Genomic DNA, 17,384 nt, shown 5'->3' with positions numbered 1-17,384 from the left:
TCATTTTTTTCTTAATGCATTGCCAAAATGTATATGATCGGGAAAAATTATCGGGAATGATTGGAATTGAATCGGGAGCAAAAAAAAAAAAAAGCAATCGGATCGGGAAATATCGGGATCGGCAGATTCTCAAACTAAAATGATCGGGATCGGGAGCAAAAAAACATGATCGGAACAACCCAACAAGTTAGTGTTGAGTTGAATTAGTTCTGAAAAAATATGACAAGGAATTTTCTTCGGCAATAGCGACAGTGTTGTTGCATATGGCGGAAAACACAGAAAAGGCTGAAAAAACAGTTTCTGCTCTTGCACGCCTATTTAAAATAAACTGCTGTATTTTAAGCCAAAAGAACTGTTGTGTTTGATAGAACAACATGTCTATATGCTGCCATAGCAGATTCATGGCGCATTAAGCCCCCGAACTATTTTTAATTTGTCCGATTTACCCTGGAAACCCCCGTTTACAGACGTCGCCAACCACTTTTGTTTCAACCCAGCCATAAAACAAAGGTAATTAATTATATTTATTATTCAAAACGTCTGTCATTTTTAGCTTTGATTCATTAATTGATGTCTAATATTTAGTTTAAAAAAAATAAACGACCTTAACAGGTTTTATACTTTCAAACAAATTACATCACAATGAAAATGGTGTCTGTAAATTAGTCACGGATCTCTACTTCATAACTATCGTTTAATTGTATTTTTTTTTTTTGATACTGTCGCATTTCCCCCAAATTTTAGATGATAAATAATCGATCCAAACAAAGAAAAATGGGAAAAAATCATTTAAAAGGGTAAAAATATGAAAAAGAAAATCTCGACCACTCCTTGATGTCTGCGATTTCTGCATCGCGACCCTTGTTATACTATCATGTTTCACCCATAAAATCCCCCCAAAATCCGGCTGTGGCCATTCACAGCTGTGTCTTGACACTCGGTGATACATGCTACATGGAGTTTTGGATCTAAAGGAGGCAAGTACGCGATAATATCTCGTTAAAATCATGGCGTCTTTAATTATGCTCTCTCATGCTCTCACCTCCAGTTAGGGCTTTGCGTTTTTTTTTTTTTTTTTTTTTTTTTTTTTTTAATGCCCTCCTGTTCAAAAAAAATTTCCCCCAGAAAATTGAGATTTTAAGCTTCCAAATGATGCATATAGGACATTTTGAAATTTTGCCAAATTGGGGATTTCAGAACGGAACTTCAAGTCACCTGAATGTGTTCCGTTATATGTTGTCTTCTATCTGCACTTATGTTTAGCAAATTAATTAAAACAACAATCATTAACTAATTCGCGATCATTCACTGCAAGCCTCTCCCAGTTCACAATGGATTGGACGTCGATTTTTTAAAAACTAGGATCAGGGTTTTAAATTAGAGTTTTCAGACTAGATTGATAAACACACTCATTTGCCTCAAAATTACATGGTAATTTGTATTCCCGTCTGCCTCAGATTTGTTCCACAGGGCCATCATCCAGAGCGGCAGCGCTTTAGCCAGCTGGGCCGTCAACTACCAGCCCAGCAAGTACGCCCGGCAGCTGGGGGAGCGGGTGGGCTGCGGCATCGACGACAGTACCCAACTGGTAGCCTGCCTCCAGGGCCGCAGTTATCGGGAACTGGTAGAGCAACACGTCACGCCCGCCAAGTACCACACGGCTTTTGCCCCAGTCATCGACGGCGACGTCATACCGGACGACCCGCAGATCTTGATGGAGCAGGGGGAGTTCCTCAACTACGATGTCATGCTGGGGGTCAATCAAGGCGAGGGCGTCAAGTTCGTGGAGGGCATCGTAGACTCTGAAGATGGCGTCACGGCTGAAGATTTTGACTTTGCCGTGTCGGACTTTGTGGATAGTCTTTACGGATACCCAGAAGGACGCGACACGCTTAGAGAAAGCATCAGGTGAACATGATTATTCTCTGCTTTAGAGATCGCAAATTGAACTCTATTTTAGCGGGTAGTGTGATATCGTGACTGTGATGTGAAATTTAACACCTGTCTCTCTTGCGGAAAATGTAGGGTGTAAATCACTAATTTGATAACGATACAACGAAACAGTATGGACGATATAAAACAATATCATGTAAACATTTAACACAACCCTATAGCAAACAACAATAGGAAGCAATTTTGGATAATTTTAAGGAAAAAAAACAGACATTGAAATCAAAACCATTCTTTTTAACATATTCCATAGACTTCACTATCAGTTGACGAAAAACGGGGCGCGGGGTATTCTGTTGGGGGCCTGTTTTCAAAAACTTAAAATTCAAATATTTTCAAAACCATAGCCGCTAGCGACCTAAAACCAGAACAGGCCCCTTCCTAAGGAATATATGAGTCTCATATGAGACAGTCTATATGAGAATTCAAAGTCCTTCCCTGATAAAATCCCGATTAATTATTTTATTATATACTGTAAGCATTACAAAGCTGAAAATGGCTATAAAATCCCCAGATTTTACGCTAGATGCACAAAAATAACCAAATGCAGAGATAATCACCTATATTTTCAGGATCAATAGCAATATTTAGCATATCTTATAACTTCTTGCCTGAAATAGTGACTTTTTTTTTTTATTTCAACAGTTTTATTGTTTTCAACAGTTAATAAATGACTCTATTTTCACATCACAAACTTAATACATGAGGAAAGCATGCAGAATCATCTTAGTTTTACTCAACAAAAGCAAATTTAGCATTTTTCTATATACAATCACAACTTATTTAGGTTCAATCCCAATGTCACTATGGCCTCAGCACATCTTGCCGGCTATCTGGCCCCCGGCGTTTTAGAGTGAAATGTTACATAAAACAAACAAATTTTTGTATGGATGCACAAATGTCTAAATTACTAGTTTCTTTGCCAAAAAACGGGCAGTTGGCCGAAAGTTATCTGATTATTTGAATGTAAAGTTATGCTATTTTGTATGGATACAAAATCCAACATGGTGGCCATTACAATACAAAGAGCTTTTAAAGTTGAAAATGCTTGTAAATAAAAAATAAAATAAAGATAATAATAAAAAATATAAAATATAAAAATAATAATAGTAAAATACATGTTTAAATCCCGTAATTTCTAAAGATATGAACATAAAACAGTCTAGATTCTTGGTTTAAAGCAAAAAAAACGGGCATTATCAGTCATTTCATGTAAATATTTCAAGCTAAAGTTATGCTAATTTTTCCCATTCATTTCATTTTTTCACAACATTTCTAAGGGCATGCATGGCGTTATTTTATATAATAATAACAACCTTGAATCCTAGACCAAATCACTCTTGAAACACTCCTGCCGTCTTGTATGCACTAAGACTTTCATCCTGTTTCCACCTAAATCCGGCGTTAGGATGCAGCGTGTTGTTTGAGTTTATGGCCGTGAAAGCTTCCTCGACTCTCTGCCTGGCCCGGCTCCCTACTGGAAGCCGTGGCGCAATATCTGTAGAGCTGTCTCGTCAACTGATGGTAAAGTCTACATGCATAATCAATGTTTTGCGTTTCGATTGATTTGACAACAATTTTTCAAAAACAAAAATTGCCTTGTATTTTTTTCATTGTTTTGTAAGTGAAATGGAACTAATTTCTTAGATGTGTACATAAAAGTTATTATTAAATCGATTAAAGCCCCTTTAACTGCATTGTGGCCGACTTTAAAGATCAGAAAATATGTTATCATTGTCCAAAAAATCGATATCCTATCATCGTAAAATCGGTTATTAACACCTATTGTTGCCACGTGTTTGATTATCAGAAAGTGTGAAGCTCTTCAAACATCTCTCCTGTGAGTTTTGCTTGAAGGAATGAGTGAATAAACACCTTGTGCCAATACACCGGGAATTCAATGTCAACGGTTTCATGGATTCCAAAATACAGGCTACATTTAAAATGCATAGGAAAACCTGATGTGATACGATTTCCCTTTCTACCTCCAATTAGATTCATGAACAGTTTCAGAAATAGCGCACTCCAATTACTAGAATTATTTGATCTAGATGTAGGGAGTAATTTCATGCATTACATTGTCCTGTTGTGTCCATATACATTTATCTGAAGGAAATTACATCCCTATATTTTTAAAATTCTAATTCTGGCTGTTATGCATTCAAAGTTAGAGAGAATAGTATTGTAATCAAAGAAAATGTATCAAATGACTAGTAATAGTCTGCTGGAGGTTTCCGTTTTGGCATGTTTCAGTGCTCGTTCGAGTTTGCTTAATGTATGCTTGCTTTTCGAGCTTTCCACAAAGCTCAAAAAGAAAGGTTCTATAATACATTTTCATAACATGCCTATTATCCGTAAGTGTCAATGGCCAGTTTTGAATCGTAGTTTGTTACACTCCCGTTGCCAAGCAACTGTTGGAAAATGAATGAATGACATAGTGCGTGCTTGTTTCTGTTTCTTCCAACTTGTGATATGGCAACTTGTTTTCTGTCACTGGCGCGTATGCAATTACTTAAAGCAACACTGGGGAACTTTACAAACTTTATAAAATATCTTCATAACATTTGTGATGATATGTCGACTGACAACTACCGTAATAGATAGATAGATAGATAGATAGATAGATAGATAGATAGATAGATAGATAGATAAATTTTTATTAACAGACTAAAAGTCCAAAGACATGACACAGTAATCGATTGAAAAAAATAAAAAATAAAAAATAAAATAAAATAAGAATGAAGAAATAGTAAAACAATAACACAGCACTTGGTCTCCTAGCGACCCACATTCAGAAGGCACGTATACCAGTGCCTCCAAAACCGTGACAAGTGTACAGCAGTACAAAATGTTGGTCTCAAAATGTCATAAGACCATCAAAATCATGACATGACATTATCATGGGCATTACTGAATGCTTATGTCATTAAGTGTCATCCAGCAAATTATGTCACAAACTCCATTTATGTCCAGCTTGGATCTTTTCTGTCTATTCAAAAGTGAGATAATTTGCTGGATAACACTAAAGGACATCTGTTGTAAGCATTAATTAATGCTCAGGTCAGTTTCATGTCATAATTATTATTGTCTAATGAAAGTCTTATGGCTCCATTGTCAAATAAAGTATTACCAAATACCATAAGTAGCAATTAATGAAACAACTGGAACAGTAACTGAAGAAATAATTAGCACAGAACATGAATTTTGATTGTTATTTACATCTGTAGTGCTGCCATGCATGCTAGGAGGCATGTTGGACAACAAAAGTGTTGATAGCAGGTCGCAGCAGAGGTTGACTGTCTCCACCAAAGGAACAGTGATGGCCAAATGAAGCTTCTTGAAAAAATGAAGCTCTGAACCAATTGCCTGCAAAGCTTCATTGCAGCCAATTGGTTCAAAGCTTCATGGTGGTTTATTTAGTCTTATGACATTCGTATGATGCCGCTGTCAGATAAAGTGTTACCGATTAATATATTTTGGTGTAAATATCCCATAATTCAGTGTGGACAGCTGCGACTTATAGTCCAGTGGGGCTTATCTATGAACAAATGCCGTTTCCGTGCCAAATTTTGTGGGTGACGGCTTATAGTCAGGTGCGCCTTATTGTGCGAAAATTATGGTAGTTGAATGACACCTCTGTTATGGCCTGAGGGGGTCTGTATTGCTTTCTCTGGCACTAATTAATTTGGGGAGGGTGGCAGGAACCCTGTCACACAAAAAACTACAAATGTGCTGACTACTTTACGGCATATGTCACTTCCCCCCTTTCCCCATTCCTTATAAAGACGGAAGTTGATGTGAACGCTTTCGTGTGAATTCTGCAATGGTGGCAGGGCAAAAAAAGACACGAAAAGTTTTGTCCGAGGAGACAAAAAAAGAAAAAGAAAGGCTACAAAGATAAAAGGACACTCATGAATAAATATTGGCCCGGCTTTCATTCGCTAGCGTGACCACCCCCTTCACCCGAACTCGTCCGCCAGTCAGGATGGGTGGAAAATACGGTACAAATTCAAATGTTTCTTATTTTCAACAGTCGCTGGAAACAGAAATGTTGCTCAATCCAACTGCAGGCGACCGCTTTTGTCCATCTGCTCTGCTAAAATCGACCAAAACTAAAAGTTCCCTTGTGTTGCTTTAATGGGCTGACACCCAAATTTTATGTTTTAATCCAAAGGTTCATGTACACGGACTGGGCTGACCGTGACAACGCGGAGACCCGACGGAAGACGCTAGTGGCGCTGTTCACAGACCACCAATGGGTTGCTCCGGCCATCGCCACAGCGGACCTTCATGCTCAGTATGGCTCACCTACCTACTTCTATTCCTTTTACCACCACTGCCAGAGTGAAGCAACGCCTCCCTGGGCAGACTCTGCACATGGCGATGAGGTAAGAATATACAAATTGCTATGTTGTATGTTTTTTATTCTTTGTGTTTCTTGACTTTATCTCATGTTGTCTGATTGCCGATTAGTTTACCCCGTTGTCAACCCGGTAATTGGGTATTTGCAAAGCAGCTTCCCTTAGTCTCGCCTGTTTCTGCCAAGGTGTTTCTCACTGTCTCGACACTTTGTGTATTTAGTTTCCCTGTTTTCTTCTTGTCCCTTATTGTTCTTGTCATGTAAATGAAATACAGTGATCACTCGTTTTTTTGTGGTTAATGGAGACCAGAACCTGCTGCGATACGTGAAGTAGCGCCCTGGCATTCAAAGAGATATGTATAAGACATTTTTTCAATTTTTTCCCCAAAGTATAATTTAAAAAAAGTATATTATATATATATATGTATATATATATATATATTTTTTTTTTCAATAAAAGCACTTTTTAAGCACTTCTAATAATCAAATCTAACAATTATGATAAGTTTTAAACATGTTACCATCCCACCGAATTATTTTTAAACAAGAATAAAGTACTGTACTGTAGTAGAAAAATGCTTGGCTTTATTAAATGCTTCTGTTACCTGCCTTGGCTGTGACTCTTGGAGTGACATGTGGAAATTACAAACTGCTCAGGGTCACTTATAACATGTGGTGTTTATTGCCGCAAGCACAACATGTCCGGCTGCCTCGAACCTTGCCACACACACACATTGATTCCAGCGTGCGCTTCCTTATCCCCCCTCCCGTTCAATGCGCACACAAAGCCTGTCTGTTCCAAGGCAGCACTCGGAACACTTTGTTGAGTGAGTATACTCAGATCCTCCCACTTACACACAATGAGTTGCCACAGCAACTGTTTAACAAGTTAAACGATGATTGACGCATGCGGCACTTTTGAACCTTGTGACTCTGGCAAGATCAAACACAAACATCTGTCAACATCATTAACTTTAATAAGCAACTCCAGTGCACGTGCACTGCTTGCCTGGGGAACAAAGAGCAAGGAGAGGGAGTAAGAGTGAGACTACGCGATCGGCTCGGGACAGCTCATCTACATATTTGTTTTTTAATTGAAAAAAAAAAATGGACTGAGGGCACGAAGTAGCGAGGGATCGTTCTAATCTTGTTTAATAAATTGGAAAAAAAAAAAACCCACTGAATTTCATTTTTATGCTACATAAAAAGCTGATATTTCTTGGAAGTAGACAAATTGTCCATTGACAGAGATTTTTTAATTCCCAGTTCTAGTTTAGTCAATCAACTGTGAGTATCCCACATTGTGCCGCCTACTTGTGAAGTACTTCCCAACCCCTCATTAAAACATGTAATAATCATAGATTCACGCACCCATAAAGACTAAACATCATTCATTTAATAGTCATTTTATATATAGTTTTGTCTCAGATCGAGAAAAGGGAAAGACAGTGACACATTGAACAGGTACAGCAACAACTCTAAATATTATGTGTCTTTTCTTTTTTTTAGCTACTTCATACCTGTTTCGAGTATATCTATGTTTATGTGCTGTGATGTGATTTCCTCTGTGGTGAAACAATATTTTCTCCATTGTCAGAGGTGCAAAATATGTGCAATTTGAATTCTTTAATAAAAATCATCTTTTATATGAGGGGTTATTTATACAGTACTAGTCGTTGTCATTCCCTTTGCTTTTGGTTTACACTTTAGTCTAGCCTCCTTGCTCACCTGCATTATTTCCAGTATCTCATAATTTAATTTGCAGCAGATTAATTTTTCAGAATTTTTTCTTTTTGGGTTTTTTCCCCCGAGTAAAGTCAATACAAATGCTTCCTGCCAGCTAGTAGTTAAAAGGCCGAACGTTAGCAGCTAATGGAGATGGACTGCGGCAGCGTCTCCTCCCGCCCACCCTAAAAGCGCGCCAATAACGCCCACCCCACGTACGCTGCTTTCTCTTCGTCAGCTTAATAAAAACCTAGCGCTTTGTTTCGCCATTCTTTTACGACTCTATTAAATGGGCAGCGCTTTGCGGGGTGGACACGCTAATGTTAGCATAGCAGCGGCTAACGTGCCCGATATGCTTGACTGCTTTTTGCGGTTGATCAACATAAATCTAGCAACAGAGGAGAGCTGCCACGTGCCCGCAGTCGCTTCTGGCAATAATCACGCTTGTGGACAATTTTATATATTATAGTGATAATAAAAGTGGCAAATCGCAAATCTCTTGTGAGCAGTAGCACACTGTCATCCGAGCTCAACCGACAACGCCGAGATTGGATTTTTTTATTGTCGACTGCAGACATAGGATGTGTAAAAGATTAACGGTTAAAGAGATTTTAAAAGATTCAGAGAACTATTGAGAGCTTTGGAAGTGCTACTTATCATACTTAATCTGCAGAAAGACTTTTTAACTTTAAAACTCAACCTATGGGCAACCATTGATAGCAATAGACGTCCAATCTTTTTTAAATGGGAGCGTTGACAATGAGTTATTATGTTTCAGTGCCACATTGTCTAATCCATGTAGAATCCAAATGGATTGGACGTCTATCGCTGTCAATGTCAGTGAATGCGTTAATAACAGTAAATTAGTTCAAAACATTATGGCTGCATGTGAGTCAAGTATTTTTATTGTATTAATTTGCAATTTGTCAATTTGTATTAATGGGCAGGGAGTAGCTATCAAACAAACCAAACAATGAATTAGTTTTATTAGTGCCATTAATTATTATTACATTTCTCTTACAGCCCACCATGTTTTTAGAAATAAATAAATAAATAAATATAAAAATGTTGACTGGAAATTTTAAATTTTGTTTCATTATAAGCCATTTATCAATAATACTTCAACATAGAGTCTTAGAAAAAGACAGTCTTGAAGTATAGGTTAAACAAACCAACAGAAATGCAATGCAATTCAGTGCAATGGCAGAGAACTGTGCCAGGTTTGTTCACATATCGACCATAAGATGTTGCAATGTGCTTTCAACGGTATCATCAGATGCATTTAAAACTAGTGCTGCAACAATTAATTGATTAACTCGAGTAATTCGATTAGAAAAAAATATTCGAATTAAATTTTGCTGGTTCGAGTATTCGTTTAATTAAAGTGGTGTTGTAATGGTTTGTTTTGAAAGTATTTGCATTTAGTTTTATTGATTTGAGTGGATACACTGCCCTCTAGTGTCAACAGTGAATATGACTTCACTCAGTTCACAATGCTGAATCCAGCTGCTCCCTTTTAAAACTAACATAAGCTAAGTTTTTGTTTGAGCTAATGTTTTTTCAATGCATTCGTAATCTAGTTTATTGGTATATTTAGCTGTTTTTTGTGGGAATATGTGTTTGAACAATTTGTTGAGAGCATTGCAAAAAAAAAAAAAAAAAAAAAGTTAGCATTTTATAGCATTTAAGCTAGCGGACTTTTACTTTGTAAGATAGCCAATTGTATACTTGAGGCTCAGCTCAAGTATTTATCTTTTTTCATGTTCCTTATCCGATTACTCGATTATTCGAACGAACTAGTTCATCGATTAATCGACTACTAAAATAATCGATGGCTGCAGCCCTAGTCAAAACCTATTTAAAATACTGTATGTACCGTATTGGCCCGAATATAAGACGGCCCTGATTATAAGACGACCCCCTCTTTTTCAAGACTAAAATTTGAAAAAAGACTTTTTGAACACCAAATTAATTTTTATACAGAAAATAATTACAGTACATCCGAAACAAATGATTATAACAATATATTTGAGAGAAAAATGAATGTTATTTTGCCTCATTCAAATCTTAATATCTGAACATTTAAATATGTAAACTAAAGTGCAATCAATCTATTGTGATAAAACAACAAAATTGCAATAACTGCATTAACCATCAAAGTGAAGTCTAACTGTAACTGTAGTCTTGAAACAAATCTGTAACTGTAGTCTTGAAACAAATCTGAATAAGGAAAAACATTGCAATAAGATAATGCAAACTGGTTAAACTAGTAGCTAAGAGCTATCATGAGAGAACATCGCTTCAATGATATCTGGCGCAATCTAGCGTCGCGAATGGGGAGGGTAGCTGAGATCTGTCATGACAGAACATCGCTTCAATGATATCTGGCACCATCTAGCGTCGTGAATGGGTATAATGTCTAGACCGCGAATATAAGACGACCCCCTCTTTTTCACTCTTATTTCGATGCAAAAAACGCCGTCATATATTCGGGCCAATACGGTAATTGTTTTGCACTTTCTTTTGTAGCACTGTTTTAGCCTGGCGAGGGGGGAGGGTCAAGATCAGTCTGGCGGCCTAACAGGCTTGTAAAGCATTGGAGAAACCCCTGTGATGATACATCATGTTTTATCTACATTACCTTTCAAACTCCGCACTGTAACATTTCTTTCAGCACTAATATATTCCAATGCTTTCGTCCTGCATTGCACAGGTGACAAACTAAAGACCAGTGGGCCAGATATGGTCTTTCACATGATTTTGTTGGCCTGCAAAAGCAAATCCTGTGCATCCAATTCATGTTTCTTGCTAAAATGACAAAACTGCCTATTGTCACTTAAAAAAATGTTGAGAGATTTCAAGATTTTTGTTACCAAATTGAATAGTTGTTAAACAATGAGTTTGTACATGCTTCTCATTTTGAAACCAGCTATCAATTTGTTGTGTATTTGTAATAATATGAGGCGTTCATACATTTTTATGGGTTTGCGGCAAAAACCTGCTGCAGAGGAGTGAAGCACTCTAATAAACTCCAAATGGCAGCGCACTGTATGTGTGCTTGTGTGAATAGTGGGACACGGTCACACCGGTTCTCAGGCCCAAAATGATTGGAAGCGACCTGTCAAAACGGAGATGAGTTTAGAGAAATGACTTTGCGCTCCCTGAAGCATGAAGACGTGTCTGCCTCCGCTGAGACTGTGACATCACGTTTTGCTATGAGTCATTTAAGCTTAGGTTTCCTGTCAGGGAACCCATGTAACCTGTCGACATCTATGCGTGTAGGTGCCCTACGTGTTCGGTGTGCCCATGGTGGGTCCCACAGATCTGTTTAACTGCAACTTCTCCAAGAATGACGTGATGCTCAGCGCCGTAGTGATGACCTACTGGACCAACTTTGCCAAGACGGGGTGAGTGGTTATAAAAGAACCGGACAGGTGGGGGATGGGGGCACATTGATTTGCCCTCAGAGGAGATGTTTTGTCTTTTAACTGACTACAGCAAGAAGCCAAAAGACAAAAGCACAGCTTCAGCATTCTTCACATCTATTTATATCAGCCCTCTAAGACACACGCGTTCATTTGTAATTTGTTTTGGTTTTTTTTTTTTTTTTTTTTTTAAAGCTGCAGTGCGGAACTTTGCTAGCCCCCCTTAGGCCAGACTACTGTTACTTCCACGCATGGGCGTTTTTACTGGAGATCATTTTCCCATTTCATCAGAGCACTCATAAAAATAACACTGGCTAGAGCACTAATTATTACACTATATAGGGGGTTGCAAAAATGTGACATCATATATGAATGTCTGAGTAATTACATGTCAGTGAAATGAAATCAAGTTGGCTTAACGGTGAGAAAAAATTCCAACAGTATACTCAAGCAATACAAGAACAAAATGTTTTCCTATTTGAATTTTTTTCCCAGGTCAAAATGCGGTTTCTTGTTCGAAGTTAATAATTGAATTTCCTTGAAAATGGATGCTGTACTTGCTTGTCTGACTTTTTTCCACGACAATCTAACACAAAAAATGCATTTTTATAACTCATAAATATAATTTTGCCCTCTGCAAAAAGAAATGGGAAATCATGAAATATAGGTTGCAAAATTACAAATGGTCACAACAACAAATGCCAATGACAACAATAGAAGTTCAATCCATTTAGGCTGGCAGTGAATGAGTTAGGGATCTTTATTTCATTATTATTATTATTTTTTAAAAATCCTCTAAGTTAGTTACTTTGTTGTTAGGGTGCATTTACTCATTTTAATTCGTTTTATTTTTTTCTCAAAATGATTAGTTTTACTTTTGTTTTTATTAGTTTTGGTATTGTTTTATTTGTTAATCTTTAGGGTTTATTGTCAGGTGCGCCTGTATAATATACAAACACACAACAAAAGGTAACATTTTCAAAAACATTTAAAATTTTGTCATTTTGTTTTGTGTAAATAGCGATTCTGCGGATAAAATATGAAAATAAGTTAGCGTGTTTGATTTCAATACGTTTACACTTATTGTATTTTTTTTCTTTTAAGTTTTTGCTTTATACTTTTTCATTTCTAGTTTTCGTCACTCACTTCATTTTCGCTAACAATAATAACCTTGCTGGGAACAGAAAACATTTTGCATCGCGCACATGCTTGTGTGGGCAGCAAAGAGCAAATTTCTTCCCTGAGAGGAATGAGAGCCAAGACGGCAGGCTTTGCTCATAAAACCAAACACCTCCTCACATGAAAACACATTTTCTGTGTTGATATTGCAAGTGCTTTTCATGCGGCACAGATCGGCCCACACAAGGCCACAATGTACAAATATGCTACATTTACTTCACAATAGAACATCACGTCTCTATTGTTACAATAGAATTATTTTGCATAAAGCTAAACACTCCAAATAAATGACTCTCTCCAGTCATGACAATGTCCCTCATAAACACAGCGGGACGAGTGTTTTTGCTCAAAATCCATTTGAACTACGAACTGCCAGATCTCCCAGTTCAAATGGACTGGATATCTATCGTTGTCGATGTGTTAAGATTATACCTCTCGTAATCACAGAACTGATATTAGTCATTCTGCATAGATTAAAAAAAAAATGACCATGAGCACTTTAATATCGCCTGTCTACACATGTTGCTGCACCTTTTGCGTATGTTCAACCCGTTGCTGAAAGAGTTGTAACACCGCAACAAAGATTTTGCATTTGCATTAAGCTAGTGGAGCAAAAGGGCACATGTCAAGTAGCTCCATTTGAATTAAAGCATTGTGATTCAAGTGTTAACGTTTTGGAATAATAATATTCCACTGGATAATCCTGCCATGGTGCACACACTCAAGGGCAAGGCACACTCACATTTTTTAAAATAAAAATAATATAGTATAACAATAAATTTGAATTAAAAATAAAATGGGTGGCCAGGCTTGTTATTATTAACTTTTTATGTTAAATTAAATGCCAAAATTTCATACTAAAACTCATTCACTGCCATTGACAGCAATAGACGTCTAATACATTTGAACTTGTAAGGGCTGGCAGGGAATATTCATATTTCAGAGCCACTGACGGTGATAGAAGTTCAATTAATTTTAACGGAGAGGGTTTCATCACACTAGGCCATCCCACCATGACGTACTGTATGCACTCAAGGCTGACAACGAGGCACTCTAAAGCAATAACAGCAACTGCTTTTTACCCTTTCATTTGTTAAATATCAAAGCACATGGCAGACTAAAAAATATACAACACTTTTAATTTTACAATAATCATGCTTATGTATTCGGGAAATGATAAGTTAATGTTATTTTTTTTTCCCTCAGAAAGTTTTAAGTGAACTCCAAATTGTACCATCGAGCCACCAAAATATGTTACCGTCATCTCCTTTTGCTCGTCAGGCTCCATAAACTAGAACTTAATGTCATCTGGAAAGGAAACAAACGACTTGAAAAGTGTGAAGTGATTTAAATCCACTGTCACGACAGCATCTCGAGCTTTCCCTTAGACCGCCACTAAGGGAATCTGAGATGCCTTCAAACCACTTAAGGATTTCATTGATGAAAGCCGAAATGATGAAGTAAAAGAAGAAAGAGACGGTGTTATTCCTGCCTTGTTTGGAATATCATATGAAAATCAACTGCCAGTTGATGAAAAATGCTTCAATGTAATAAACTCTAAGAGAATGTACTATATTAGAGGCCAGGGAAAATTGAGAGAAATACTCCACATGAAAACGTTAAAAACGTGACAGCTTGGCCTGATAAGAGGACTTTTTGTTCTTTGCTCCAACAACGCCTTCCTGATAAAAGGAATTGTTGAGGACGGACCCTGTTTCAGCGCTTTGACTGTGTCGGTCCCAGTAATTAATCCAGTGGAGGCTCTCTCCATTGAGACCCCTTGCACTCTTCCAAAGAATGTTGCAAAGGGGGCCCTCAGCTAAATCACAGCCCTGCGTCAGAACATCCGAAATTAGAACAACATTGCGTCGAACTAAACCGTCTGCAGTTATATGAGTTGCTCTAGAATTCGAAGACATTTTGGCTTCAAATTTCTCGGAAAATAAGCCTTCACTTTTCTGATTTTCAAATGCTTGATTAGCTCATTTTACAGTTCAATGGTAAAATTGTGTACTGTAAATACTGTATCATAGACTCCGCATAGTCAGAGTTAGAGGGTTGCAAATCTGTACTGCTTTTTCTCAGGATTAGCTAGCTCTTTAGCTAGCTTTTAAAGTGTTGTCACAGATTACTTAAAAAAAGTAATTTTGTTACTGATTATTGACTACACCTAAAAATGTAATCTAGTTACTTTATTGATTACTTCAATGTCAAAGTAACAGTTACATTAAACGTAATTAATCAGTTACAATTTACCAAATTTTCTCCTTTTGCCGCCTCAACATAAGAATGACAACAGAAAAATGTCATCTCGTGTAATTGACTTTCTGATCATTGAATTTAAAGGGGAAGAGTTTAATTAGTCGATGGAGTTGATCCCAACCACCACTGACTCGTGCTAGCTTGACCACTCCGGAGCCCTGAAACTAACAAATAACTGACAAACTGCATTGAATTTGTTGAAATCAACTCCACCGCCTAATTAAACCCCAGCTAACTCGAAGATTAAGCCAAATGTCAAAATTCTGATCTTTGGGTTAGAGTTTAGGGGTTGACAGCATATCAGTACCAATGTAAAACAATGCAAATTTACTGCACAATAATCAACAACTCACCAATGAATTGCACAGTGCAATAAACATAAAAGTGGGGGCGGGCGCGGATTCGCGCGCAACACCCGAAGTACGTCGGACACACACACGGTCAATTTGGCAACAAAATGGTGTGGCAACTAATCACTTTACACTTAATTGGATTTACAACACATCCCAAAGATGCTAAATGAACACGTAACCTCATGGCATAAATGTGCAACACGACTGATGTAAACAATGTTTGCCAGTTTGGACCGATGACTACCCGGCATTGCAACGGCAAAGCTACAAAACGGCCGTGCATGTATGGGGTCCAACTTATCACTGGAACCCTCCAGAATGAAGGCAAAATACTAGTATGTTCATTCATGGACGTACACAGATCAACATGCCATCTCACATCTCATTAGGTGGATGCACTCGGCTCGACTGTGCACCCGCGTTGGCACACGCCTTTCTCAGTCCCAAAACACTTAGCGCGTGTGACTTGAGACCAAAACAGGAAGAAACTGTGAGCGATTACCATGGAAATGTACACATAGCAAACACCTTTCTAGAATTTTATATTCAAAATACTCTCCGTACACGACTACAATATTCCTCATTCCACAAACATTACGAGGCATTGAAAAAATAGTAACACACAGACACTAAGGAAACTAACTTTAATCAGATTACTGGTTTGGAAAAATGAACGCATTAAATTACTCGTTACTGAAGAAAGTAATCAGATTACAGTAACATGTTACTTAGGCTAGGTTCATACCGAATGTCTTAATGCATGAATCCGATTTTTTCATGTTTTTCCGACTCGAGTAAAGCATTAACTTGACAGTCTTAACGTGACAAGTCGCATAGAAGTGGACCATATAAAATCCAAACAGGGTCACTTTCGTACGTCGTTTAAATCCGATCTGGGCCACATTTTTCCAGAATGTGGTGACGGTCTGAACTGTCAAGTCTCTGAAATTGGAATTCATGCAACAATTACGTCAGAAAAGAGCGAGAGAGACAGGGCGCTATGGTAGCCGTGCAGCTGTGCACTAGCGTTAACTCCTTGTTTGAACACAGCTTTGTGGGAAGGAACGGGCTTAACAACAGTCATAAAAAAATAAAATGGGTTAAGGATAAGCCTGAGAATGGTTGTTTTTCTCTGCTCCAAATGAGCAATATTTCAAGATTGCTTACACAGCTGGGAGTCGGGGCAAACTGTCCGTATGTGTGTGTGTGTGTGTGTGTGTGTGTGTGTGCGTCATGTGTAGTCATTTGTTTTGATGCTCCTGCGCAACTCAGTTGCTCAGCGCGTCTTGGACTGCGAATTAGTGCGCATGCGTGATACTTGAACGGACTCAATGGACAAAAGCAGTCTGAACGGGCACGCAAAAAAAAAAAAAACATGACAAAAAATCGGAATTGTGCATTAAGACCTGCGGTATGAACCTAGCCTAGGTGACGCGTTAGTGACTACACTGCTGTTAAAGCTGATCAAGAGGAGATAATACAGTAAAGATCATTTCAAATAAAAACATATTCAGATCCTATACATAACAGGGTTGTATGAGGTTTAGTGAGACATTCAATCAAGGCTAACAATTTATCAAAATATGAAAAACACAAGCGAGAACATACATTTACTCTACCTATTCTTTTTGGTAAGGTTATAGTAACAGGGTTGTGTCCTATGAGGCACCATTTGTTAAGCAGCTCATCCTTAAAATAATACCATCTAAATGTTAGCTTTAAAACTAAGATTTTACATTTTGATTTTGATTTTAATATTTACAATTTGACTCATATACAGTACATGTAACATTTAATATTATTAAGTTATTTAAGTTGACAAATATTGTTGTAAATATGCAAAAAAAAAAAAAAAAAAAAAAAAAGAGCGACTCTAATATAGGCTAAAATGTTGCTGCTACTTTCAGCATGAGCAACTTTACAAGCAGTGCCCCATAGGGTACATAAAGTTGGAGACACTCCACGAATGATAATTCATATTTGAAATACAGTGGTACCTCTACATATGAATTTAATTCATTCCAGGACCTGGTTTGTAAGTCGAAATGGTCTTATGTCGAGCGGAATTTTCCCACATTAATACAATAGAATTTGATTCATTCGTTCATCCGTTTTAATTGTTTTATTGGA

At 37.6% G+C, this 17,384-nt stretch overlaps 1 protein-coding gene across 1 annotated transcript in view; it reads left to right on the top strand.

Moving 5' to 3' along the window:
- The window catches only part of LOC130926679 (neuroligin-4, X-linked-like), a 61,250-nt gene that overhangs the window by 25,747 nt on the left and 18,119 nt on the right, over nt 1-17,384 (top strand). The window contains exons 6-8 of the mRNA XM_057851741.1: nt 1,458-1,908; nt 6,125-6,338; nt 11,318-11,442. Coding sequence (XP_057707724.1) covers nt 1,458-1,908; nt 6,125-6,338; nt 11,318-11,442 — 790 coding nt within the window. The remainder of the gene's footprint in view (nt 1-1,457; nt 1,909-6,124; nt 6,339-11,317; nt 11,443-17,384) is intronic.

Source organism: Corythoichthys intestinalis, chromosome 12 (assembly GCF_030265065.1).
Source record: "Corythoichthys intestinalis isolate RoL2023-P3 chromosome 12, ASM3026506v1, whole genome shotgun sequence".
In the NCBI taxonomy this organism is placed as follows: domain Eukaryota; kingdom Metazoa; phylum Chordata; class Actinopteri; order Syngnathiformes; family Syngnathidae; genus Corythoichthys; species Corythoichthys intestinalis.
The sequence above is the reverse complement of the archived record's forward strand: the minus strand, read 5'-3'. Positions and strand labels throughout refer to the sequence as shown.